This window comes from Miniopterus natalensis, chromosome 10 (genome assembly GCF_054644295.1).
Source record: "Miniopterus natalensis isolate mMinNat1 chromosome 10, mMinNat1.hap1, whole genome shotgun sequence".
Classification (NCBI taxonomy): domain Eukaryota; kingdom Metazoa; phylum Chordata; class Mammalia; order Chiroptera; family Miniopteridae; genus Miniopterus; species Miniopterus natalensis.
The window spans coordinates 76090808-76118795 of NC_142090.1; the positions used below are offsets into that span (position 1 = coordinate 76090808).

The 27988-nt window shown below is 45.8% G+C and overlaps 1 protein-coding gene across 7 annotated transcripts in view; it reads left to right on the forward strand.

Moving 5' to 3' along the window:
* The first annotated feature begins 21716 nt into the window (after positions 1-21716).
* The window catches only part of CREB5 (cAMP responsive element binding protein 5), a 362805-nt gene continuing 356533 nt past the window's right edge, over positions 21717-27988 (forward strand). For 3 of the 7 annotated variants that reach the window (XM_016222264.2, XM_016222265.2, XM_016222268.2), the window contains exons 1-2: positions 21717-21879; positions 22353-23211. In XM_016222264.2, the coding sequence (XP_016077750.1) occupies positions 23158-23211 (54 nt within the window). In that variant the 5' untranslated portion in view covers positions 21717-21879; positions 22353-23157. Of the gene's footprint in view, positions 21880-22352; positions 23212-24189; positions 25412-27988 lie in introns of those variants that run through there. The other 4 variants (XM_087821233.1, XM_087821234.1, XM_016222266.2 and 1 more) reach the window with 4 other exon arrangements.

Genomic DNA, 27988 nt, shown 5'->3' on the forward strand with positions numbered 1-27988 from the left:
AAAATTGGAACAATTGTCATGCTAAAGGCTTGGTTGAAAATTAAATTAACATTGGATTGAAAATGGGAAATAACAGGCTTTTAAGTTTGCTGAGCCACAGTAATAAAAGGTGATGATGAATAATGATGCATTAAGTGAAAGGGTAAAGTTATGTGATGCCAGGAGCCTGGACAAAGACACTATCTACCACTCTAATATATTCTGTCCACCAATTTAAGCCATTTGCTCCCTAAAAGCAATTACATTTGTTTATCACAATTTGTTCTTTGTTGGCGCTTAATGTTTTTTTAAGGTTCTGGAAGCTATTATCTTTGAGATATCCATAGTTTATTTTGCTTTAAAGTCTAGAACAGCTAAATGCTTTTCCACTAAGAGTCATAAACATTCCTCTTCTCAGAAAAAGTAGATGTCAGGATGCTTCCCCTGCTCAACCTTCAGGAGTGATTAAGAAGGACAAGATTTGGCTCTCAAGGATCCAAGGCCAGTGGTTCCCACACTGGACTCATCTGGAAGTTTTTTAAAGTCCTAACGTCCAGGTCACATCCCCAGAAATTTGGATTATTGGCTTGGATGTGGATGGACGTCAGCTCATTAACATAGCTCTCCAGGGGATTCTAACGTGTAGCCAATGTCAAGTACGCTGATCTACGCAAACAATTCTCAGAGTCGAGTTCTAGACCAACAGCATCAGTATCGCCAGGAACTTGCTGCAAATGCAAATTTTCAAGGCTCAGATCTATTGAATCAGAAGCTCTGGAGGAGGAGCTCAGGAACCTGTGTTTTAACAAGCCCTCCAGGTACTTTTGATGCATAGGAGGGTTTGAAAACCACAGCTCCAGGCTTTCTTTTCTCCTGGGTAAAAAAGGTTGCCCTGTCAGATGCTGTTGAGCCTGAACACGTCTGGTCTGACGCCAGTTAAAGCTCTCTCGGGCCCAGGAGCTGGCAGGTAAGCTGTGCAGAAAGCTTTGCATGCTCTACTTCCCTCCAGGGGCCTGCGGCGACGTACAGCAGACACATTCTTCCATCTCGTGTGTGCACAGGACGGTCCCATCCTCAGCTGAAGGTGCTCAACCGGGCTTGCTGGTTGCGCCTTTCCTTCCTGTCCTTTATTTCCATTTCTGGTGCATGCTTTTGAGCCAGGGGCTGATGCCAGGTCTCCTTGTGATGGTGCTAGATTGCCGCAAAAACAAAAACAAAGAATACCACCCTGGATGTTAAGTTTCACAGTCGCCCCAGGCTCTTGGAGGAAACAGGATGTAAACATCAGCAGGCAGTCCACACGGGTGGACGAGCTTTGGTATCATGCTCGGGGGCAGAGACGGCTTGGGAGCAACTCTGGCCCAGCCCCGCGCTGCGCTGTCTGTGGCCGCGGACGCTTGGCTGGCACTGGAGGGCCTTGTAGCCACGTCGGCTCTTCCTCTTTCTGGCAGCGTGACCTCAAGCGGTTCACATGCCTTCTTTGAACCCATTACCTCGTGTGTGAAAAAACAGGGAGCAATGATACCTTCCTCCTGGGGTTGTTCTGAGGATGAATTGAGCTACTACTTGTGAAAATACCAAGGAGGGTCATTCTTTCAGCCCCGTGCTTACAGTGTCAGCTTACAGTGCTGTCTTCAGCTAGTTTTTCAGAGCCAGGCTCAGCAAAGTACGGAGCAGAACGTTCGTGCACAGAGCCTCGTGGTCCCAGAAAGGTCCCCTTTCCCTCAGGGCACCCTTCGTCTTCCTCAGGCTGGGGCCCAGGCCTCCCTTTACTCTCCTGGGCTTCACTTTCCTTGTGCACCAGTAAAGGAGAGCCAGTGCCCTCAGGTTTTCAGCCTTGGGTTCGACGTTGCAGCGCTGCAAGGCCTCTTGGCCCCTGGGGGGGGGACCCGCACATGCTGAGAGCCTTCCCAGAGCAGGCAGCTTGCTTTCGGTTCATGCTCATTAATCCTCAGGAGGGGTGCTGCTGGCATTCCCATTTTGAAGGCGAGGAAACTGAAGATGGTGGGATCTCAAAAACCCAGTCAAACCGTTGGGAAATGGAATATTTTTTCCCAGCCACCTGAAGCTATAGGTTTCAGACTCTGATTCCCCAGAGGGTTCGCATAGATTATGGACAGAATGGAACAGAAAGAAGGCTTCTCTCCAAATCCGTGCTACGTCTCTGCCTCGCTGCCTGGCAGGATAAAACTACTGGGACACCCCTCGCCCCTCACGGTTGACCAGTCCCCGGTGTACCCAGCAGAATGAGCTGCATGGGCTTGCTGCTTGGTCAAGGCCTAATAAAACCTGGCCTTCTCTTTTTTTTTTCAAAAATATATCTTTATTGATTTCGGAGAGAGTAAAGGAGAGAGAGAGAGACAGACAGAAACATCAATGATGAGAGAGTCATTGGGGATGGAGCCCGCAACCTGGGCATGTGCCCTGAGTGGGAATCGAACCGCAATGGCCTGGACCCTAGGTCAACACTCAACTGCTGAGCCATGCCCGGCCGGGCTGTCTTTTTCTTAACCCACCTGAGGTCATTACTAAGTTACAAAGCAGAACTATTGCAAAGTCACTGCTTTCTCCCAGGGAGGAAATTGGTAGTGCTTGCATTTTGCTCACCTCTTACTACATTACTACTCGTGTGACCATTATAGCGTCTACTGTTCATTGCAGAATGTTCTGGAAAACAGTCACTTCTCAACATGGCAACTCATCTTTCCATCATCGCCTTCTCTCCGAAGCCTTTCCTACCCTGCCCTCACCCGAAGAAGTGCTCCCACAGCGCTCACTCACGGCAGCACCTAACCGCCGATGAGCTTATTTGTCTGCCTCCCCACCCTCCCTGGTCCCCGGCCCCATTAAACTATAGACTCGTCAAAGAAAGGGGTCACTGTCTTACTCAGCTTTGCCCCTTTCTCCTGAGTTGTCAAGAAGAGGGAAAAATAAATTTAATGAGTCAGTGGGAGTTGCCGGGCTGTCTGGGAGAGGGAAGAAATGTTGAGAGGGGTGGGAAACAAGCTGAGGAGGCCGTCAGGCCTGGGAACCTGGCAGAGGGATTTACATGTAAGGTTGGGGCAGCGGGGAGCCATCGTGGGGTGTGGAGCGAGCGGTGTGGAGCTGAAGGCGGACAGAGGCATGGATTGTGCAGAATGAACCCAAGAGGCGGAGACCAGGGAGTATGCCACCAGATACAGACTCGGGGCGCTCAGAGCCGTGCTTAGGTGTGTGTGCACATTGAGGGTGAGGGAGGGGGGCCCCAAAAAAACAAGGAAAAGCTGGGCCTTCCAAGGGCTGATTCAGAGGGAGAAAAAATATTACCCCAAAGTTTCAGATCACAAAATTAGCCAAAGAATGGAAAGGTTAGTTGGAAGAGGGAAGCCAATTCTGAGAGTCTGGGAGCTGGGGAAGGAAATTAGGATCAACCTCATGAGCTGGATTTCTGTTTCTTGGAAGGGTCCAGTGGGCATACGGCTCTCTTAAGATTTAAATTTTGCTTCTTCCTAAAAGCATAATGAAAGGGTGAGAAGACCCCATCACTCTTTACGTTGTAAGGAGTCCTTCCTAGTTTATATGCTATCACTGGAGGCTTCAGTTCTCTCTGGAAAATGAATACGTCTCTGGGTCCCGTGGGAGCTGTTTCTTGTGGCATTTGCTCAGAGGGCCATCTGAGCTGAGTGCTTATTATGAGATCGGGTGAAATATCGTTTAAGGTTAGCTGCGAGACATCACAGGCCACCCGCTGGGCACCCTGGGAATGCAAAAGAGGGGCCAAAGGTCCAGTGTCTTTAACTGGAAAAGCACAATCGCAGAACAGAGGCAACCCCAGCGAGCGCTGTGGCTTGTGGAGATGAGCGGATGATATCATAACAGGGGAGGAAAGGGCTGCTTCACAGTCGCCTCTTGAATGGTGTCTAAATTCGTTTCCTATTGCTGCTGTGACAGATCAGCACGGATTTAATGGCTTAAGATTGTCCCGCCTATTCTAGTCCTGCAGCATTATACCTCCAGGGAGAGTTCCCATCCTCACGCCTCAGGTGGCCAGGCATAAACAAGCATTAGGGTCTCCATATCTGAAAACAAACCATTTTATTTAAAAAAGAACCTTAACTGTTAACGCAGTTACCTCTCCTAACCTAAAAAAAAAAAAAGAGAGATTATTCACTTACTGTCTTGGAAACATATGAATGAACATAAGTTCTGTTTACTAGCTGCGGCCTGACAGGGAGATAAATTTAACACAGAGTAATCATCAGAGAGCCAACAGCATGCTTGGTGCCAACAGAAAAGCAAGACAGCTAAACAAGGCCAACGGCGGAAATGTTTCCCGGTTTTTATTTTTCCTGTTGAGGTAAATCAAAAGGAGTGTTAATCCGAGTTCCCGTGAAACCCTTTGCCATTGAGTGCTGTGATCAATGTAAGCTCAAGTTCGTGAACATTTCCTTGTTGTTAAAGCTAAAATAATTATGTAGGATTCAAACTGTACCTCTGTCTGAATCTAGAGATCGCTCATAGTTCAAATTCACCAAAAAATACCATATCAGTGCTTATATAATTAATATTTATCTTTTTAAAAAAACAACAGAAGTATTAACAGTAGTTTTCTTTGATAAGTATCTTTCATTGATTATATCCATTTGCACTTTTAAAAATAAGCCCATAGCCCGGCTGGGTGTGGCTCAGCGGTTGAGCGTCTGCCTAGGATCCAGGCGATCAGGGTTCGATTCCCGGTCAGGGCACATGCCCGGGTTGCGGGCTCAATCAATGACTCTCTCATCATTGATATTTTTCTCTCTCTCTCCCTCTCCCTTCCTCTCTCTGAAATCAATAAAGATATATTTTTAAAAAGTAAAAAAAATAAAAATAAGCTCATAATAAACTATTATAATGCACAGCTTAACAGAAACGATGAAAGAACGTGATAGCATACATACACTTAGTTCAGTGCTAACATTTAGAAGTAAGCATCAGATAATTGAAAGGTAAAGAGTCCTGATGTCCTCTGAAAGCAGTTCCTACCTGAGCAGAATTGTGTTTTTAAGTCAGATTAAAAAAAAAAAAAATCAAGGATCTTGCTCATGGGTGATCGCCCTTGCTAGTTAACCCGGTAACCAGTAATATGATTCCCGTGCAGTTTCCTTAACCAAATGGTTCCCCTTTGAAGCCAGTGGAAGAAGCTATGTGCATGGGAGTGAAAAAAGTTAGAGTCTATGGCTTTTGTTTGAATAAAAATACGGATATTATAAAAACAAAATAACAGCTACAGAACGTGAGCATTGTAAGGCCCCTCGGGATGAAACGCAGCCTAGTGAGTTTCCAGTCCATTCTTTCGAGCCCTATGGCTTCGTGGTCATAGCTGCTGGGTGAACCCAGCTGTTAGGAATCTCCTGACCTCACTTCTACTAGAAGAGCTCCATTTTATCTGATTTACATATTTATATAAATGCATTTATATACCCGCCTATCTGCTTACTCTGGTCACTCCCCTTGCATCTTACATAATATTGTTGTCCGCTGTTTGGGGGCCACCTTTCCCCACTTTCCCGGTCAGTGTTCACATTAATGCTCTCATGTTATACTGTCAAAGTCTATTTAGATTCACCCACTTACTTGCATTTTCTTGGACCACCTTGCTTTCCAGAATCTCAGGCCTTTGTCTTGTGATCACATCCTTTCTGAAGTGGATCCTTCAAATTTCCTGAGGGGAGGGTCTCCTGGCAGAAAACTGTGTCCCTTTTAGTTTGTGTGAAATGTCTTCATTTCAGCCTTGTACTTTTGCTGTATGTAAAATTCTAGGTTGATCCTTTCTCTAAACATTCTGCAGATTTTATTTCATGGCCGCCTGGCATTTGTTGCTGCTGTTGAGAAGTCTGGCGCTAGTGTCACTATCCTTTTTTGGATAATCTTTTTGCCTCTAGATGCTTTCAGTATGGCTTTTGTGTCCTTGATGTTTGGCAGCTTTACCAGGCTGGGTCTTGGTGTGAGTTTACCCTCCTTGGGGTTTGTGCTTTCTGAATTTGAACATTCATATCTTTCATTTGTTCTCAAACATTTTATGCCATTATTACTGGCATTGTCTCTAAAACACCTTTTCGAAGGCCAGTTAGACACTTAGCAAGTGTCTCATTCTACCCTCTGTTTTTCATAAATATTCTTTCCCAGTTACCATGGCTTTGTGTCTCTACTGTATTTTGGTTAATTTCTTGAGTGTTATCTTCCATTTTACCAATTCCTTCTTCAACCATGATGAATCTATTAAACTATCCATCATGCTTTTAAATTACATTTTTAGTTGTTTAAATATCTGGTCTTTTTTCAGATCTGCCTGGAGTTTTGAAAGGATGTTATTACTTCCTCAGGATTTTTATTCCATATTTATTTCATTGACATTTTATTGCTGGTTATTTTATATTCTGTATCATCCATTCCAATATTCAAAATCCTTGGTGGTCTCATTCAGCTGCTATTGTTTCTGCCGACTCTCACTCATGGGACCTGTTTCCAGCTCTTATGGGTTCAACTATTTGTTTACCCTTCCTTTCTTATAGCCCAACTATTAAAAAGATGTTTATTAGATTTTATCCAGTATTTCTAAGCATCAAGTTCTAAGTTTTTCTCCAAACAGAAGTTTTTCATTATTTTTTTGGATGAAAAAATGAAGGCCCCCGAAAAGTTGATTGACTTTAAAAAGCTACGGCAACGTGAAAACTAAAACTGAGCCGCCGAACTCCCTGTTGGTGTCCTCATAGATCACAGGTCACACACAGTTATATGCTTCAGCTCTCGGCGTTGGCATTTGTCACCTCACTTCTAGCAACTCTCGCTCGAGATAGCTCTGAAGTTAGAAGTCAATTTCCCCCCAATTGTGATAACTTGCTAAAATAAGGTGAGATTAAATCACTGTCCCAAGGCCATTTGATGTATTACAGCTCTGAGATAAGAAGTCCGTGTCTCTGACTTCCAAGGCTGGAGTGGCATGAGTAGAAAATTTAGTCATGATGATTTCTTCAGGCAGATTCTGGCTCTGAATCTGGATTCAAGACACTAATCATAGAGAGAGAAACTATCTGTAATTAATAAACAGCCGTGTTTAGGATTCATATGGGTATATTTTATCAGGGCCAGGACTTTCTCACATGCGAAAGCCTCAAGTTGAGCACCCCTACTGCATATTAAAAAAAATAAGCATAATTTGTAAGGCATGTGCATTAGTTATTTATGTGTTCTCAAAAAAGTGAACTCTGCTTCTTGAAAAAAATTTGAGTAAAACTGTACAATGTTGCAACCAGCAAAGCTTAGAATAGGGAGAGCTAATGTGTTTTTGAGATTTCAGTATAAAGAAAAAAGACACATTAGGAATTCAGTGTTCCTCTCTCAAGTGCCTGCGTGTTAACAAGCCACCGCCATCAACAACAACAACAAAAATACATATGTACACACACAAATGCAGAATAACCTAAGGCTATCAGCTGTGGTTCTGTTTTGCTTCATTCCAAATTCCTAAATCGACATGTGGATTGAAAACATAAACAGCATTTCAAAATCGTCTTCAATTTTTATCCATTTTATTCAATGTTTCATCTTGTTCCCAGACAGTTTTCACCTTACTTAGCCTTTTTTTCAAATTTAAGAAAACTTAAGTTGTGGGTTTGAAACTTCCTGTAGAGGGCGCTATTGATATTGTCAACTCTACTAAACATTTAAAAAAAACATACATGGTTCATAAAATATAGTCTCTGCTTAGAAGTCATTAGGTTGATGTTTGGAGGGTTGAATTAAACAAAAATCCTAAGCAGACTAATAACTATTAAGCTGTTTAATACTTGAGATACCATCCCCCCTCTACTGCTGGTTTTTTAGTGCTGAAGTCTGAGCGTTCCCTCCCCTCCCCTCCCCCCTTTTATTATTTAATGAACAATTCCTCTTCTGGTCTGTATTAACAATGGTGCTTGGAACTCGGCATCGATAACACACTGTACGCCCTGTTGTGCTACATGTTGAATGATTTGTGTGTCTTTGAGAAAGTCCAGCTTCTCCTCTTAATCTGGTATCCTGGAGGCTCTGTAATTTACTCCCACAGTTCCCTGCCATAACATATTTCATGTCAAATGGGAGGGTTTTAAAAAAAAGAAAAAAACACCTCTTAATAGAGATATTTTCAAACAAAGACAGAGGGCAAAGAGGATCTTCTTAGGATATTCAATGAGAACATAACCGTAGCTTATTTTTCTTTCGTATCCTTATGAGGCAATTGATGATTGCCTGGGGCTTTGCAGATGAATCAGACTTTTAATAAGTTTCAGTGAGAACAGCCTTCACCAACATGAGTTAATTAATTGCTCTTCTGTGTGAAGGCTCCTGCAGATAGTGTTTTATTCTACTGGGTAGACTGTTCCCCAAAAGGCACCCAGGGCTTTACCGCACTAATGCTTATCAGCAAAGCTTCACAGGAAATATTATTTTGCTCTTTTGTTAAAAAACAACTGTTAATAACGTTATTAAACCAGATGAAATACATTGCTGGTCCCTCTCCAGCAGCGGCGCTGCAAAGCCACCTCTCCTGGCGGAGGCCCTGCGGCCTTGCACCTCTTGTTGCAAAGCTCTCCTGGGTGCCCACAGACGCCTCTCTCCTTGGTACTTTGAGTCTCGGGGCTTCGGCCGAGGGCTCCTTTTTCTTCTGTCACTTGGCTCATTTCAAACCGGGGAGTTCTCCGTCCCGTCCTTACCCTGCCTGTGTGGCAGCAGTTATAAGGGACTGTAAAAAGCTGGCTTCGAAAGCGTCGCCTGCTCCTACAGTGGGGTTTTCTCCTGATGGCTGCAATTTACATGCCAGGGGCCCTCGAAGCCCTCCAGCATTTTCTTGATGCTATGAAGGGGAAAAAAAAAAAAAAAAATCAAACAGTTTCTTAGAGTCTGGAATGCTTTCCCTGGCAATTGACAACAGAGTTCAAGTGAAGTTTATGATTTGGACTCAAACTTCGACTCTCCTGATGCATTTTTAACTCTTTGGAAGATGAGCTGAATATGGTATCGTATGCGTTACATGCCTCCTGCTGTATTTTTTATCATTGATGGAATTTCTAAAAGTCTGTTGATAACTTTGATTTTAATTATTTTTTAAAATAAAGAAAACAATCCACTCAGTGTCTCATCCATCGCCTTAATGCATTTGCTGTTAATTTTTTTCTGTTAACAACTTTTCATAGGACAAAACAATTATATCGGCATCATCACCTGGCTTTGTTTTATTTCAAATTTAGTATTATGTCATAATTTTATCAAAAACATTTTTGTCCACGTGTTGGCGTGTTCTTCAGACTTCTTACAGATTTCAGTAAGTACAACTTATGTGTGTCCTCGAAAATTAGGCATTGTTCCTGTGTGTAAGAAGAGAGCAGTCGTACCTCTCGAGGATTAAATGACCTCATCGAGTAGCCTAGCACAGTGCCTGGCACCGAAGCGCCCGACAGGTGTCTTTCCTCTCTCTTCCTCTTCTGTCCCTGATGTTAATTGGATTTCATCTGTCTGCTAACAGACTACGACGTGCCATAGAATTAATCTTTTGGAAAAGAATTATGCGAGTAAATAAAACTTGCATTTGAAATATTTTCATGCTTTCCAATGTAAATATTACACAAAATAAACAAAATGAGATCAACTGGCCATGACAGACTTGCTCAGTGGGAAATCAGCGCCACAACAGTATAAGGTCTCCTGGCTCAGGGCTCCTCCAATCCTGATGGGCAATCGGTCAGTGGCCCCCGGCGGCCCCTTTGGTGGCAGCTACCTCTAAGACACTCTTTCAACTCACCTGAAGTATTTCCACAGCCTCAGGGGTGATCGGATGTGATTCTCCCCATTAAATATCAGAACCACAAATCAGCTTTCACTCTCTGTCTCCTTGTTTTCACGTCTGCTTTTCCACCCTAGCGCCTTCCCTGTTCTAAGGAGAATTTTTATTGCCTGCATTTGGGGTCTGTTTCTCAGTAAGCTCTGCATCCCAGCTGGGGTCCATGCGGGGGGCACCCTCCCCTCCTACTGCGGCGGTTCTAGGAACGTCAAGAGAGTTCTCCCCGTTCTCGATCAGAGGGGCTGCGCGAAGCTCCGGGACACCCTGGCCTCTGGGACTCCATGCTGGGGCCGCTCTCCTTGGAAAGTCCTCAGGTGCAAGTTTCATTCTCCATGCCAAGGCCTTGCGCCTGGCAGCCCAGGCTGGAGTTGGACGGACTGCACCTTGTGGATTATGCAATATTGCTTTTGCAGGGTTTTACCCTCCGGGCTTCCTAATTCCCTCTTACCCTTAAATAAGGATAGATCAGTATTTCCATTGCATATATACCTTCGTAGGATCTTAGAATTTCAGTATAGAGCTGTCTTGTAATTTATCTCATCAAATCCTCATTTTCAAAGGTGCGGGAAAGGAGGCAGGGAAGCCCGGAGAGATTTCCTAGCTACAGGTTCCACCTCAGCCCCACGGCTCGGACCTTGTCTGTCTTGTGACACAGCTTCAGCGCTAGTGAGTTGGAGGCCTGATGCGGCCTCTTTATTTACTCACTTGACCTTCTAAGCGAGGTAATATTTCTAACCCTCAAAGTAGCAATGCTTTTTAGCCAAGAAGCATCAGATATTTCTGTGGGGTCTGACTGTCAGAAATCTTGTTTCCTCCGACTCTGTATTTCATAATGAAAGCAACAGTTTAAAGCTTTAGTTTTCAAACACTTCTCCTCCCAGCCCTCTTCTCTGCTCCATTTCCACCCATCTTTCCATTTGTTTCAACTTCTCTTGGTTACTTTGATGTTCTGATCGTTGGTTATGGATTCTAGTCTCATTACTGTTTCTGCTACATCTTAATTCCCCTTTCTCTGTTCTCTCTCAGTCTCACTCTCCTGTAAATTAAAGTCTTCTGACTTCCCATCCAATATGTAAAGAGCTTAGAAACCATTAATTCCATCCTCACAATTGAAAATCAACAATTATCTGATAGCAACCAGTTTGTTCAAAATAATAATAATACTAACAACACGTTGGGTGATTATAACTTATGGATAAGAGAAAGGAAAGCACAGGAATAAGGAACGGGAGGGAAAAGTTGGGAATTCTCTCTTACAAGGTCCTTGGACTATGTGAAGAGGTCTAGTGTTAGAGTGAATTTGGATTAAATTGCAAAGGTATATTGCAAATTCTAGGGAAACCACTATTTTTTTAAAAAGTATAATTGATACGCTAAGAGAAAAGAGAAAATGAAATCATATAAAATGCTCAATTAGAAGCAGAGAAGGCAGAAAAATGTGGAATAAAAAAAGAAACAAAGAACAAAGACAATAAATAGAAAACAGTTATAAATATGGTAGAACTCTTTAGTTATATAGAGATATAGCTACATATAGCTGTATCTCCCAATCAGATATCATTCCAGCTACATCAATAATCACTTTAAATGTAGATGGTCTAAATTCACCAATTAAAAGAGACTGTCAGAATGGATAAAAGAAACAAGACCCAACTAAATGATGTCTACAAGAAACCAACCTTTAATATTAAGACACATATGGAATAAAAGTAAAGGGCTGGAGAGAGATACACTATGCTAGCAGTAACCAAAAGAAGGCTGGAGTAGCTATATTAATTTCAGATAAATCAGTCCCTAAGACAGGTAATCTTGTGGGGAGAGGTGCTCTTCAGAAGGGTTTGCTTTCTCCTCATATAACACAAGCTCAAAAGTTTGTCATAAAAGGAAACATGTTTGGAAATTTATCTTCAAACCCTTGCTTGCTTATTTATTTATTTATTTATTCATTTATTATTATTTTTTTAATATATCTTTACTGGTTTCAGAGAGAGGAAGGGAGAGGGAGAGAGAGATAGAAACATCAATGATGAGAGAGTCATTGATTGAGCCCGCAACCTGGGCATGTGCCCTGACCGGGAATCGAACCCCGATCACCTGGATCCTAGGCAGACGCTCAACCGCTGAGCCACGCCCGGCCGGGCTATTCACTTATTTATTATAGAGGAGGCATAAAAGAATAGTCATTCTTCCCTGTTTTACTTGAGCACGCCTTTTGGTTTTATACCTTCTTTGAATTACGGTAACTTGTGTGTATTTCGAAGTGTCCAAAATTATCTTACTATGAAATGATGCATCCTATCTCTCTTCCCTGAAGAAGGGAAAGGACTACAGTTACTTCCCTGCGGGATTTTAGGAGGAAACTATTTGGAGATTTTTAGACAAAATTTACTCGAGAACATTGCACTTTCCTTGGAAAAGGGCTGATATTAGGCTCTTCTCATGGAAGAGAAACACAAACTCTTTTAAATGGTGTCTGCTGATCCCACTGTCATCTCAGGTTCCCGGATTCTACGAGCCTGGGGTACCCACCTACTCTCAAGGGGGGTGGACCCATCCAAAGCAGGAGACAGCCACCTCCATGAGTGGTCAAGGCCAGCGTCTCTCCGCACTGGCTTCGCGTATGAACTTCCCTTGTGCAGGGTCTTCATTCCCGGGACGTGATTTAGGGTGGACGGAGATGAACATTTGTTAGGAACAAAGTAGAGGAAGACAGTGAGGCCCTGCCTTCTCACTGATCTTCCCGATGTTTCTGTTTTCAATTTCCCTTCATGCTATAGCCTTGGTGCATGTCCGGACAAGGTTGGTTTTAACCCAGGTTCCCCCCACTGTTTTTTCTAATTGGCTTCGTTGGGTAGCAAATATCTGACTTGCACTGTTCCCCAGGTTGCAACAGGTTGGCCTACATTGTGCGTTACATGCAGTGGGATGTGCTCCAACTACGGAGAACATCCTAAACAGGCCTCACTTCAACAGGCACAAAACCCCCTTTCCTTACCGCGGCCCAGCATCTCCGGCCAAAGGACGTATTCTAGAAAATGGGCTGCAAAGTGGGGCAAGGAGGTTCTTTTCCATTTTTGTTCCTGTGGCAACTCTAGACAAATTCCTCAGAAATCAGATTGGCAAGGGCAAAGGAGGGGTGGGCTGGAGCTCTGGAATTTGGGCTTGCTGAATGCATGCCATCCCCTTGCCACACAGCACAAGTCGATGCCAAGGGCAGAAACTAAAGCTGGAAGTCAGAAGTGCAATGCAGGCGCAAGGCAATCATCAGCTCCATAAACTGGTTAGTCCACAAATAACCTAGAAGCAGCAGGTTTGCCAAACAAGCTCGGCCTCTGAAACATTTGCAAATGAGCATGACGACTGAGATTTTGCTTTCTTTGTAGCCATACACTGTCACATTTTAATGATGGATTATAGACATGGGCTTTTGGCAGCAGACTGTAGCAAACATGATTCTACACTTATTTTCTTTTAATCATAGGATACAAAGGCTTATATATATATATGGCACCGTGCCCGGGAGACAAAAATGTGGGACGATGGGAATATACATGTACTTTCTCTTATTTTCGATTTCAGGCAGATATGCTTTTATTGCCATAAGATACATTATCTTTTGTTTTACTTTAGGTGGTATTTGTGCACCTGTTGGGGATGTTTATAGTAAAGTATACAACTAGCTGGCACAGCATACGTATCTAATTCCATAATATATACTAATCTATATCAGTGTCATTTTAAAATGGCAAATTAAACATCTTTTTTTCACAAACTAGTCATATAATCTCTTGATGTCATAAGTCTAAAAGTAACATGTTATTTCTACAGTCGTGATGTCAGGAAGATATTACTTAAGTATTTAATGGGATCAGAGGCTTTAGTGCACAGAAAATATGTATTCTTTTCTATGTTTCCCGTGTCTGTTTTACTTAGTTTAATCATTTTAATTGCAATTTCTTTTTATTTTTAAGACACAGCCATATCTCTTGGATGCTATTATTTCTCCTTCTTTCTGGCAAGTGGAGGAAAGCGAGGTGACACAGTCAGAAGGAAGCCACGGCTTCGGTTTTCTTCTGCTTTGTCCCCGTGCCAGTCTAGACCTGTCTCCTTTGTCTCTTTTCTCTTCCTCTCCTCCTTAAATTCTGAACTATTTAGGCTTTATTCATTTCACTGCACTGTGAATATAGGAAAAAAGAAACAATCTGAGTCTCTTTTTACAAAGACAGATTACTTTATAATACATTTTAAATGCCACGAGGATATACAGACATTTTCTTGAGGAGTTTTCTTGTTAAGGCAGTGCTTCGATTGCAGGGTTAAATGGTATGTGAAACCTGATTTCCCGGGAAGAATTTGTTCTAAAACAGCAGTGTAATAAGTTGAAAATACAGAAAAAAAAAAAAAATCCAATATGTGGATTGGAAAAAAAAAAAAATCCGTAGCTTTGGTTTCGGGCCCATATGTGTGGATGTGTGGCATCCATCAGCGGGATAAACAGTGCCTGGTGGCTGATTTACAGGGTGGTATTTCGCTCCAAAAAGGCAACCACTCTCCCCTTGACAACGGAATGAGTGATGGCAGCTCTATTCCAGAAAGATCTACTTGGGGAAGCGAAACTTAGGGTGGGTGGGACCGACATAAAGAGATAAGGGGCCGTAAGGACCCCATCTGTTGGGTCTCTCGGGTTGGAACCAGCCTCCGGACGACACCGCGTCTCCCTCTCCTTCCAGATGTGAGATACCGAGGATTTGCCCCGAGGAGCTCTATCCACGACACAGCTGCCTCTCGGCCCGTTTATTTAGATTAGAGAATCTGGAGAGAAATGCTTATCACACACACACCCTTTTTTAAAACTGGTTCATCAGCTTGACATAAGACCCCGGCCTTCTACAAAACCACCCCAAGCGGGCCACGCGTTGGTAAGTCAGCCAAGGCCTGACTTGCGCCCTGACCACCCGCCTTTGCGCGGAGCCTCCCACTCTTCTGGAAGTGGCCTGCGGCTGCTTCCCCGTTGCCATGCGAGTTCCTACTCACAAAACGAAAACGGTGAAACCTGAGTTAATTCAAATACACAACCAAGGGCACCCTGGTGGGACCATTCAAAGCAGGAGACCCTGGGATTTCAGCCTTTGGGCTTTAACTCAGGTTCCATGAGTTCAAATCCCAGTTCCAGGGGGAGAGGAAATAAGTTACTGTTTAGTGGGCACAGAGTTCCCTTTTAGGAAAATGGGAAAGTTGTGGAAATAGACAGCGGTGATGATTACACAACAGTGTGAATGTGCTTAATGTCACCAAACTGTACACTCGAAAATGGCAAAAAAGGTAAATGTATTGTTACCACAATTAAAAAAAGAAAAAAAGACTCCTTCCCAGTTGCCCACAGTAGCCAGCCAGGTTATCCTAACTGAATGGGACAGACTTACACTGATTCATAATAATCCAGGTTCGCGGTAGTTATAATGACTTGGGGGTGCGATTTCTGTTGTTAAAATTGCTTGCGTTTGCGGTGTAGCCTTCCACGTGTAGGAGTCTCTGTAGGCACCACCAATTTCAGTTTTGCTCATGGGATAAACTTTCACTGGTTGGATATCTCATGTCTGACTTTAATTCCTCTTACAAGATGCCCCCTATTGATAAGGGAACGGGGCAGGGGACACTCTCACTCACTGGAGGTTGGTCAGTCAACTGGTGCTACCATTCTGAGGACCAGCAAGCAATCTGTAACAACACCTTAAAACATGCATAGTCTGTGACCCTGTGATACCATTTCTATGAAAAGCAGTCACATGTGTCGTATAAGTACATGAACAAGTGTCCACAGTAGCAATGATATAATAGCAACAAATTGCAAGCTACATGAATAGCCATAAGGAATTGATTAACTAAATCCAAGCAATGGAATCTTATATAGCCAGGAAAAAGGGTGATGCCATATTATGGTATTCCCCCGGACAGGTGTCCTCAATAAATTATAAAGTGGGAAAAGTCAGTTTGAGAACAGAATATGTAGTTTGATCACATTCACACAATTTATGCTACTATAATTTCTGGAAGGATAGTCATCAAACGTAATAGGGGAAGTTATCTCCGAAAGAGATTATAGGGAAAAATATACTTTCTATTTTAAACACGTCTGTTTTACCTGAGGTTTTTATAGGCATGTATAACTTTACAGTCTGTAGAAACAATAGGAATATTTTCATTAAAGAAACGAAAGGGTGAGCTTAAGGGGCCCCTTTGGCTATGGAGAGGGAGAGCAAGCCCTTGTATTTCTCAAGGTGTCCTCAGAATTTAAACCTTTACGTTTTTCCATAGCAGGCCCCAGATCTGAGTCCATGAAAGGAAAGTAGGTGAGCAATTATTGCAATGAAGGAAAGAAATAGGGTTCGGGCAATCTCAACTGCTTTGCATTTGCCTTCCTCTGGCTAACTCAGCCAGGGTTTTGAGAGCCCCGCCAGCCTCCACACCCACGACCTCCCGCCTTCTTCGCCTCCTCGGCGGGGCGAGGGTCAAAGCCAAGGTCAGCAGCCCACTCTCATCACACGTGCTCGGGGCAGCTGCTGCCTCTCTGGACCACAGTTCCCCCCCCACAGACAGTGCCGTGACACGCCTGGGTCACCTACGACGGCCAGGGTTTTGCTACGCAGGGACCTCTGCTCTTCATCAGAGACGCCTATGCTCCCCTCGGTCTGTGAAGGGACACAACTCCCAACAAAATGATTGCCAAGAGGGCCAGCAGTTCTCCACCTTTGTATGTACCTACATGTGTGGGTGGGTCAGGCAACGGAACAAAACAATGGTATGCAGGAGGGTGAAAGGAGAGGTGCCTGGAAGCAAAGGCCACAGTGGGATGGACGAGGGGGCTTCCAGAATCAGAACTAGGCTTGAAACCCAGCTGTCTACTTATTAGCCGTGTGACCTTGGCCAAATCACTTATCCTCTCTGAGCTTCAATACTCCCATCAATACAACAGGAGTAATAACATCCTTCACCCAGAGTTGTCAGGATTGAATGAGATAAATATATGTAAGGGGTGTGGACCAGCGTTGGTGCTGGCAAATAATAGTCTTCTCTGCGCCCCTCAGGCTTTGGCCTAGCATTAACTAGCCATAGCAGCCTGCAAACGGACGGTTTTTCTAAACAGTCCAATGTCCCAGCGTACGGAGAGGACTGGATCCTCTTTAAGTGTCACGTCAAGGAAGGGCACTGCTGGGAAAGCTATAGACAGACTATTTTAAACCAGGGTGGGGAGCAGAGGGGGGATGGGAAAGCTTTGCATTTTCCGACTCCCTCAGTGGGTAATTCTCACCATTCCAATGAGGTCGAGAGGAACTTTCCAGGTTTTAAATATTCTGTATCATGTAAGAATGAGAGGGAGTCGCTGATCAATTAGGTCTAAAAGCTACTGAAATTCTCAAGAATCATTCCAATAAGGTACTTTTAAATGCCCTAAAGAGATGAGACTAACCTCCCACGTCAGCAGTGCATGAGTGAAACATGTGGCTAACGATGATATAAAAGGAGGTGGGGCGTGAAATCCCAGTTCGTGGGAGGCCACGCTCAATATTAATTTATGTGATATCAATAATGTTTTAGTCTAAATGAACCTTCCCTACATATGACACACTCCTAATTATTGTAAAACCCTTACTTTCCACTTACCATTGATCTTAAGGAAATGGCTGGAATTTTTTGGAGTGCGCTGACTCAGCACTATTATTCTGAGTCACTATTCAGAGCATGTGTCAATCTCTTTCACTTCATCCCAAGGCAGGAAAGAGAAAGAGCCGTGGTTTTTTTGTTGTTGTTGAATCAAGTCTCACGTTCAGGGAGAGAGACAGAAAGAGAACATGCATTAAGATAAGTTCAACTTTTATAGGGATGTTAACACTACTAATCTTTGTTTGGGATAGTGAGGCTTTTGATTTTCAACCAGGTTCAAGGGAAAAAAACATTAAGTCTTAGAAGAGATAGAAACTTCACAGTGGGGCCATGGCTAAGGGTTTAACCACCACCCCAGCAGCACACTTCCCATCACCCATGAGCTCAGTTAAGAAAAGCCTTGAATGAAAAATGAATGGGAAATGTCCCCCACGGAGTGGCACAAGGAATGAAGAGAGGTCTGCTCTAGGGGGATGTGTGTCTTTATGGGAAGCAGCTAGAGGACTGATCTTAAGCACATGAGCCCGGGGTCTTATTTTTTTTAGTGTTGCAGGCAGCAGGCTCTTCCTGTCCCCTCCTCAGCTTCCTCTCAGGTCGCAGCCCATTTTGAAGTTACGAAACCAGAGTCACTCAGAGTGGGGCCCCCAGAAGCCTGCCTCAGAATCACAAATGATCATAAATGCACAATCCTGGGCCTAGTGCCAGACCTTTGAACTGAAACCCCTGGGGAAGTCTGACCCCAGAAACTGATTTTAACAAGTTGTCCAAGTACTTCTGATGCTGCTAAGTTTGAGAACCTCTGTGGGAGCCTAGGAGACCTTTTTTTTTCTTTTCTTTTTCTTTCCGGCGCTCAACAGACCTGCTAACCTTTGCTGAATGTTGGAGAAATGACTAGATCCAAAGCAAGAGGCCAAAGTATTTCTCCCCAGAGGGGTTAGTAAATACCTACTGTTCTGACCTCCACTGGCCCAGCTGCCCAGGCCTCTCCCTTGCACTGACCAATGATCCAGCAACCAAAAGGTTAATCACTCGGCTAGCAGGGGTTCTCATCTATTCTCATTGGTCAGTATAGATGCCAGCCAGCCCCTCAGAGGTGTAGCCAATGTGGTGCCTTGGGGGAAGGACCTTGTGCCCCGCCTGGACCCCTACCCTGTGGAGGGGGTGATGTAAAGGCGGGAGCTTCCTGGGTGGGTAGTACCCCAGCCAGTTTACCTTGACTCTAGTGTAAGGGTGCCTGTCTCCGCCCATCCCCCAGGCCAGAAGGGGCTGAGTCCTAGTGGGTGAATTGGCATTTCTGGAGGTGATGCTGGTACCTAGGGGGTAAATGCCCCAGGTCATGGCCACCACCAGCTGAGATACCCCTAGAGATGCTCTTGCGTGGCTGCTTCTGGGAACTGCAGCGTCTATTGGACTTTGGCTCTGAGAGACCCTGGATGAGAGTGGGTGAGCACAAGACATGCAGGAGTTAGAGTCTGCAGACACGAGGGCTCTGTTGGCATGTTTTGAGGGTACATGCGGGGGTTAGTGTGGGGCTGGGAGAGGTATGGGGAAGCAGATTCTCTTCATTCATTTGGGCAAGTTCGATAAAATCACTGAATGCCCCCCTATCTTGGCATTAGGCACATTACTTGCATTAATAAAAGTTAGGGCAAGTACTTACACAGCACAATTCTTAACCCACGAGAGTTGCTGTAATTATCACCACCATTCCCATTATATAGATGCGGAGACTGAGACTCAGAGATTATTTAAAACTCAAGTACCAGAGCCATGATTTGAACTTAGGCCACCTGATATTAGAATCCATACTGATAAACACTATTTTCCTTTTTCAATTTACTTGCAATTTGTGTGTGTGTGTGTGAGAGAGAGAGAGAGAGAGAGAGACTTGGTAACTGAGATCTGGAATACATTTTAAAAATATAATACAATGGCTAGAAATATTCTAAATAAAATTGCTGTCAGTTTAGCAGAAGCTGAGAAAGGAGTGAGCACCATGAACAATATTGCTGATGTTAAGAGAAAGGATCTACCCAGTTGGACTCCAAGCAACCTCATGATTATTAAATACTTGGGGAAGTCACTGGAAAAGTTTCACGTGTATTTCTGTGTCCATCATGGCTCAGACGGGGGCATTGTTTACCAGGGACAGCACGTCAAAAGGGCAGCAAGAATTTTTAAAAATCAAGAAAGGATTTGGGTAGTAATAGAAATTGATGAACTGCTTGCAGTAAAACTCGTATCTATATGTTTATGTGTAGAGAATACTGGGGATTAAATGTATTTGTTGACACTACTTACAGATTTTTAAATATTTGATTTTCCTGTTGGCTTTGCTTACTCAGTTCTCCATTCTATGCCCTTGGTCCCACTGTCGGCTGGAAATTAGAGATTTTTAATTTTTAAAAAATATGACTGAGCTCCGACGTGCCGAGCTAGGTGCCCTTTCTGCTCCACGTTTGCTCTCCCAGGGGCTCACACTTTCTCTGAGGGAGAGGGGCTGGGTACCTGCCATAGGTGGCAAATCCCGTCCTGGTAATCGAGAGGGAATGCGAGCCAGGGGGCTGCTTCCTTCCTTCTGTAAACCCAGGTAACTGAGCTGTCATAGCTAAAGTTTTACTGGGTAAGATTCAAGTCAGGGCCGGTGCCCTTCTTTTACAAGCTCCTTCGGGGCTCCACGTGGAAAGGAACAAACGGAAAACTCAGAAAAGGCTTCTGAGTAAGACTGTGGGAAACGAACCGTCATGGGTCCCTGTGGTCCCAAGGAACAGGGAAGGGAAGGGAGTTGTTTAAACCCTTAAGAACAGAAAGGAAATGCAAAGTTCTTCCATATATTATGTCAAATCCAGCTCAGAAGTATGTGACAATCCGGGCAAAGCACTGCCGTTTGTAGCCAGTCCAGTCATGATTTTTCTGGCGAACTGCAGCCACGGTTATGATGCATTGGGACGAGAGGTGCTATATAAATGTCAAATATTGCATAAATGTCAGGAATAATTACTGTTAGTTAATGGGGCTAAACTGTTCCTAAGCAAAGCTCCGACTGCCAGCCAACACTTCCTGAGCAGAAGTTCTAACCACCCAAAACCCAGGAGAAGGGAGTTCTAGAAAGGAGCCCAGCGGGGTCTGGGGTTTAAAAACAGGGGTTGGGGGGGTACCAGTGCCACCACTCGCTCAAGGGTCTTCAGGCCAGCCCCCTCCCCTTCTGGAGTCTGCCTTCGCTCACCTGTGAAATGGGTAGAATTAGGACACTTGCCCCCCCTTCTTGGGGGAGTGGCCGTGGGGGTGGGGGGGCGAGCTGCTGCGGGATGACAGCGGCCTGGGATGGGCAGGGACTGAGCCTGTGCCTTCCCCAGGAGCCCGCCCACGGGGAGAACAGCGGCGTGGAAATCAAGCGGGAGGGGGTGAGGTGACCGGCCCCGGCGACGCTGAGCGCGCCCGGCTCCTCGCGGGGCAGGCTCTGCGCCCAGGCGCCCGGGTCCTGCCTCCTGGCTCGGGCTCGGGCTCTGCCACTTGCCAGCCGGTGAGCTCGGGCGAGTCCCAGACGCGGCTCTGGAAGGGATCGCCAGGGGCCTTCCGGCTCTGACGCGGATTCTAAATCAGGCTCCTCGCTGCGCTCGAGCTGCGCTTCACCTTTCGCCTCCAGGGGCAACTCTTCCCCGGGCTTCTCAGAAGCACCAGGCGGGGGGTCTTGGGCAGGGTGGGGTCTGCGCACCCCCGAGCGAGCGTGCACAAAAAAAAAGCAGTTGCCTTGGATGGGACGTGGGGCGGGGGCGATTACAGGAGTTTGGAGCGAGTGCTCCGAGGAGCCAGGATGCAGGGAACACTGTAATCAGGTCACGGCTGTCGCAGGCCAAAAGGAGCTGGACATCTGCTGGTGACGGAAGAGGGGGGCGTCTTGCATTTATGTTCCAGAAAGTCTTCCCGCGCGCTTCAGGACCCCCGTCCCCGCCTGTCCCCGACCCCCGTCCCCACACCTTTCCAATGCTGCCAGGCCCCCTCCTGCAGGAGAGCCCCTCCTCCGAGGTCGCGCCTGCAGCCCGGAGGATTGTTTCCAAGCTGACTCACACCGCTAATGTCAGGGAGCCGTGTCACACGGCGCTGGGCTCTGCAAGCTGTTGCTTGCGCGTCTCCGCCGCCGCCGCGCTCTCCGCCGGGTGCACCAGGGTCCGCTCCTGGGCGGGGTCAGGGCGGGGCCGGGGCGGCGTCCGCCCCCTCGGCGCCCGGCCCCGCCCCGGCCTCCCTCCCCCGCGGACCGCAATGATTTAGAAGTTCAGGAATCCCACGTGACGTCACCGGGGGGGTGATGTAATGCACTCTAAATAGAATGTATTGTAATCTTTGCTCAGTCCAACGTGGTCCCTTCACCCGGGCTCTGCTCTTGCCTTCTCCACACTTGTTTGGTAAGTTCCTAAAAATACGGCCGGGCCACTTCTGGGGCTTTTGCATTTAGCTACTTTTGTTGCACTTGCCGAGGGAGCCATCTCGGGAGCGTACTTGTTTGCAGGGGTTGGTTCTAGGCGGCAGCCGCGAGGTTACTTGGTCCAGTGGGCAGGTCACAGGGCAAGGAGTAGGGAAGATGCGATGCATTGTTTTGGAGGGTGATCTGTGTTTGTAAACACTTTGGCGGACCAGAGGGAAGTCCGGCCCCAAATGCTGGTGGACTGTGGAATTGTGTGTCCTGAGGCCACCCCAGAGACCCCACGCCGTGTCCATCCCGGAGCGCGTCTCGGTGGCCGCCGCGCCGTGCGACTGGAGGGATGCTAACGTGGAGCGAGCGCTGTGTCCGCCCGGCGTGCGTGCGTGTGTGGGAGCGCGCGTGTGTTTCCCTGACACGGGGAACAGTTATGAATCGGGGGTGTGTGTTTGCCTCCAGAGACCTGGCAAGGTGCGGAACCCTCCAGAAGTGCGGTCAAGCGGTGGCAGCGGCGGCGGCAGCGGAGACGGCGAGCCAGGAACCTTCCCCCGCGTCCCCAACCTCCCGGTGATGCGGCGGAACCCCCGGAGAAAGTTTGCAAACTTCCAGCGGGCGCGGCGAGGACGCCGGGTCACCTAGCGGGTGGACAGGCGGGCGGCGGGGGCTCGCGTCCTCGCGGGTGCCCAGCCTGCTGCTGCCGCCTCTCCCGCAGGGCTGCCCCCGCGGCTGGTGCGCGCGCCCGGGGAGGGCGCGTTGCCCTCGGAGCGCGCTCGGCTCTCGCTCCGGGCGCGGCGGCTCGAGAGCGGAGGGGCTCCTTGCGTCGCCTCCTCCGGCCGCCTCCTGCCTCCCTCGCCCTGTCCCGTGCTCGCTGGCATCACCACCTCTTCCCCGCCGCTGCCCCAAATGACAGCTGCCGCTGTCGCCGCGGCGGCGCGGTGGCAGTTCCCGGCGGCGGACCCTGTACGGCAGATTCTCCACGGCACCGCTTAAACTTTTCACGAAGTTCTTAGAGGGGCCAGGCGTGCGAAGCAACCAAGGACACGTTTCCTCCCGGCTGTTGCATCCTGCTGCTGCTCGGCCCCAGATTTGTTTGGGGGTGTGGGGGGTAAACAGCTGGATAAAGTCCACCCCCTCCCCAACGACCCCCGACCGGTGCCGCCCCCACTTCACGCTCGTTGGAGGCCGCGAACTGGATGCGCTGCGTGCATGTTGTGTCAGAGTCCGCAGAGTGTGTTAGATTTTTATTTTTCCCTCCCTCGCTGACATGTGTCAAGAAATAAAGGCTGGATGCAGGTCCATTACGTCATTCTGCAGGCCAGTAAGTGTCTGATTAACAGCTTCAGATATTCAAGGGTTCCGGAGGGGGGGGGGGCTTAGAAATGCTGACAAAGCAACTCTGCTTTCCACCCCCAGCCCCAGACAGACTTGTACAACCGCCAGTTCCCGGGGCATCGGGACTGCCCCCGCCTCCGGGACCCCTCCCCGCCCCCCAGCTCCCGCCCACTCCGGTACCGCTCGGGCCCCGCCTCCGCCTCCGCCTCCGCCTCCGCCTCCGCCTCCGCCTCTCGCCGCTTTCCCCGCCGCGGCGCGGTCCCCGGGGTGTGGGTGAGAGCTCCTGGCGTCCGGGCGAGCAGGGTACCTGATCAGCGCGGGCACGACCTGCCCTTTTCTATTCTTTAAGAAAGACGCCAGCAGGCCCGCTTCTCCGGGGCGCAAACGCTCGGCCCCGACGAGAAAAGGCATCTCAGGGAGCGCCGAGAGGCTTCAGGATAACGCCGGGTCCCCGTGGGGACTTCGGAAAACAGCACGCCCATTGCAAACAAAGTCCTTAACTTTCCCGAGCGCGCCGTCGCCGTTCTCCAGCTGCGTCGCGCGGGAGGGGAGCGGGCTGCTGACCAAGTCAGATTTAGCTGCAAGGACCGAGGTTAAGCGTTTCATTTGCAAAGGGAGCGAGCGCGAGCTGCTCAACCCCAAGTGCCCTGCAAGGAACTGCTGTGTGTTACTTTCTTTCTCTTAACCTTCCATGGCTGTGTTTAAGGAGGAAGTTAAATTCCTAAGTTATTGAATTGAGTCAGACTCCGAATCTGCCAGTTGGAATAAAAACAACTGTGTGTGTGACACGCTTAAAGGACAAAAGTAAAAACTCTCCGGGGGTGTTTGGGGGGTGCTCAGTAGAAACCAAATAAAAAATTACTCATAGGGCTTGGGATGGAAGGGCCAGAGGGTTTGTGAGCTCTCTGGGCTGCAGCGGGTAAAAGCTAAACGAAGGAAAATGTATGATCTGAGTAGGTGGGAGTTTCCTGAAGGACACAGGTTTTGTTAGGATCAGATCTGCTGTCTTCAGAGCGAAAGCCAGGCTGTGGAGCGGGCACTTTGTGAAACTCCTGTCTGGGGTCTAATGGAAAAATCCTTCCCCCAGTTTGTGGCGGTGTTTATTATTTATTCCCATCTAGACATGAAATAGTCTCCCCCCCCCCCCAATGCGTGTGCATCTAAAACGTTAAACTTCTCGTTTGTGATGCATAGACCTAGAGGAAAAATTGGCCGGGGTCACGGACACTGAAGGGCGTGATTAATGATCAGTGATTTAGTGATCGGTGATTAGCGGTTTTATTCCAACTGTTACCTCTGACCAGAAGCACACATCAGAGGATTAACAGGCTCTTTAGATAAATGCTCATTAGTGGAAGGGGAAAGGCAAAGATAATAGGCATGCACCCAGGGACAACTTTCGAAGAAAATCATTCCCGTCTTCAGAATAATAAGCTCTATTAACAGAAAGCCCTTTTAATTTAAAACTTGCTTTTATCTTGTAAATCAAAGTTAGATGTAAAAGTTTGTAGTGCCATTATAACCTAAATTTTCCCATATCCTCTGGATGTGGATTATCTCAGTAGCGATATATTTTTTTTTTTATTTAAATAAACAATTGGACCTTCAGAGCAGCTGAACCCTGACAAGTCCTTAACTCCCAGGGCTGGAAGGTGTCCCCCCTTCTGGAAGGGAGAGCTCGGCTTGCTAACTAGATGGCGCACTGTTATTTGGCGTTCACTGCTGTGCAGTCCAGGAGGCTAAGAGAGCAAGTAGCTGCTTGCGAGGTGCTCAACACTTGCAACAAAGTTGATTCTGTGTAGGGTTGGAGGCTAGACAGTTCTACAAGTTTTTAGTCACATTTTCCATGTCGGTTAAATCTAGGGAGTTCGAGGCTACTGGAAAAATTAGTCTCATTACCAAAAGAAACGTAGAGATCGAGGGAGGAGAGGAGGTCCGAGAGTCCAGGAGGTATACCTCTGAGTTGCAGAAGTGATTGTAAAATACCAGACCTGTTCTTTTTTTTTTTTTTACTAAGGGCTAGCCTCACAATCTTGTGTCTGAAATACTGAGGCGAATCCTCAGATTTATTTCCTTCCTAATCTTGCTGGTGAAAAAAGAAGTCACTAGAAAGAAAGGAAGAAAAAAAGCCTTGATTTGGTGACTGCAGGAAGCAACACGTTGCTGAATTTATTCTACAGATAATGGTAAGATGCTGTTTATTACGGGTATGAAGCAGAGAGGGAACTTTGCAGTTTGGGTAAAATGAAGCCAATCTTGTCTTTTCATAGATGGAATTCAGAAGTGGGATTTGTGTTTTGCGCTGAGTTTAAATGTTGCTTTTGTCAGTTTCGTGGGGCTTGGTAGCATTTTGTGTGGAAGGTGTGTGTGTGTGTGTGTGTGTTGTGTGTGTGTGAATAAGACCTTTATTTCCTGGGTAAAATAATGTTTATGAGCATGTTTATGTGTCAGCTAAGAATTTTCTTACTACTCTACAAGCTTTTATGAATCACTACAATAAGTACTTAAGTTTTAATAAGGAGGGAATTCTTAAAAAAGAAACCTAAAAATTAAAAAGAAAACAAACAAAAAACCATTCTCCACATTCCAATCTAGATGTGTATTCCACTGAAAAGGGTGCTAGCAATCGACTATCAGCTATTACTTTGGTTCTAAAACTTAAAAAAGAAAACAATGAAAGAACTCACCTGTGCCTCTCTATAGATTTTCCCGTTTTTCTTGGCTTGTAGCATTTTTAGTAGATCTGTCCTTTTAAAGCCCTGACTGATTCATAGTGATTTTTATTTTCCAACTTGACTCAGAGTAAGCACATTTGCTCAGTTGATAGCACCTTCGAGCCGACTGTTTTTAATGTAAGTTGCTGATATCCATAAATTGCCTGTAAATGAGAAGCCAGTTGTGACCTCATATAGTTTATACATAAGCAGATAGTTTATTAGAACATTCCCACCAAAAAAGTGTAAACTGTGCCTTTCCTTCTGTCTCTCTGTGGTGTTGCAGCTTTTATTTGAATAGGTGGTTAAATGAATGGTAGTTTGTCGAGAGACTTTCCCCTTATAGCTTTTCAATTACAGTAAGTTGAAGATTTTCATGACAACTGCTTGTCAGTTTCCCACACCGCAGGTTCAAAACCAATCAATCATGGACTTTCCATGGCTATTTGTACTGACGTCAAGTTCCTGGCCTCCGGATTTCTTAGTATAATTTACTTTTTAGCAATGATGTATCACCACCCTACAGCATTTCCTTAGCACTGGAATTTGTTTCTCATTAAGCTGAGAATTATTTTGTGTATGTGGGGGTGATGCTTGTGGGATCCCCAAGATGTGAGCTTTGTATTTGTAGTTGGTTTTCTTCTGGTTGTGTTGTTGCTAAATTAAAACTGGGGATTTGAATGGACTTACTATTTTTATTTTTTTGGTCATCTTTTCTTTTTTTCTTCTTTACTCCAAAGCATTGCCGTTAGTCACAAAATTAATGTGATCATGCTAGTGTTTCCCATCTATATGCTTCTTTGGCTTCTTACAAATTGGATTTCTACAGCAATTTAAGATCTTTTTTTAGAGGCAGCTTTCTTGGATGAAGATGGAACAATGATCTCAGTCAATTCATTATCTTGTCCAGTTTGACTACCAGCTGTATTATGGGAATCAACCAATGCTTTTATAAATTAGTGTTTAAAAATTTAAATCTAGGACCATTTCTCTGAATCGTACTTGAGAAAATTATACAACTGAGATAAGGTAATAAACTGGGGGAGGCCAATAGCCTCAAATGTTTAACTGTGAAAAAGAAGCACTTTCAGATATGCTAAGCAGACTTAAAGAACCTTTTTGTGTTGCTATTTGTAAACTGAATAAGCTATCTATTTTATAGCATTGCTTTAAAAAGAAACTGTGGCACTTTAAAAATGACATCGTGTTTAATGTTCTCACTAAAGAGTTCTTACATTTTGTAATTAGGAAAAAAAATGGGCAATTAGTGGGTTTTTTGAGGATTCATTAGTATTTCATTCTTGGGAATCACAAATCATGGATTTAACTTGAGAGGAAGAGAAGGGGGAGAGAGAGAGCGAGAGAGCCAGTCCTTTTACAAGTTTCTAGGTTATGATAACACTGCTCCAGAAACAAGAGCAAAAACTTCAAGCTCTGTTGAGACTCTGGAACTTTCAGAATAAAACTTGCAAAGTTTAGGATAAATTCCTGAATGTATAAGATGTTATGCTGACATTTCCATATTTCTTTCATCCATGCTCTACTGCCCCATTATCTTTTCTGAGAAATAGATCAAAATCCATTTAACACTTTAAAAATACATATTTTCATTGCTTCCTTCCACTTCCTCAAGGTCTACATTTCTAATCTCTACCCTGAAATTAACAAGGATTGAAAACTACCATGTTGGTGTTTGGCTCGAACTAATTTTAGAGAGAAACAGCTCCTTTGGGCCGAGGCCTCAGGATCCTGATGGTGAGATAGAAAGGCCTATGGCATATGTAGAGCTGGAGCTGGGGGGAGGTCTTCGCCCTCATAAACCAACCTCTTCATTTGCAAGAACAGAACCTAAGGCCTGGTGGTGTTCCCTGGCTCACCCGAGGCCCAGAACCGAGAGCCAAACGGAGCCTAGCAGCCCCGTCTCTGCCTCTAGGTCGGTTAGGTTTTCTTTCCATGAGCCAGGCCACCGTAAACGCCCTTGTCATGAATGAAACACAACCCATGACTTTGGATGCCTGCTCTTGTTAAGCCTTTGATCACTAACTTTTC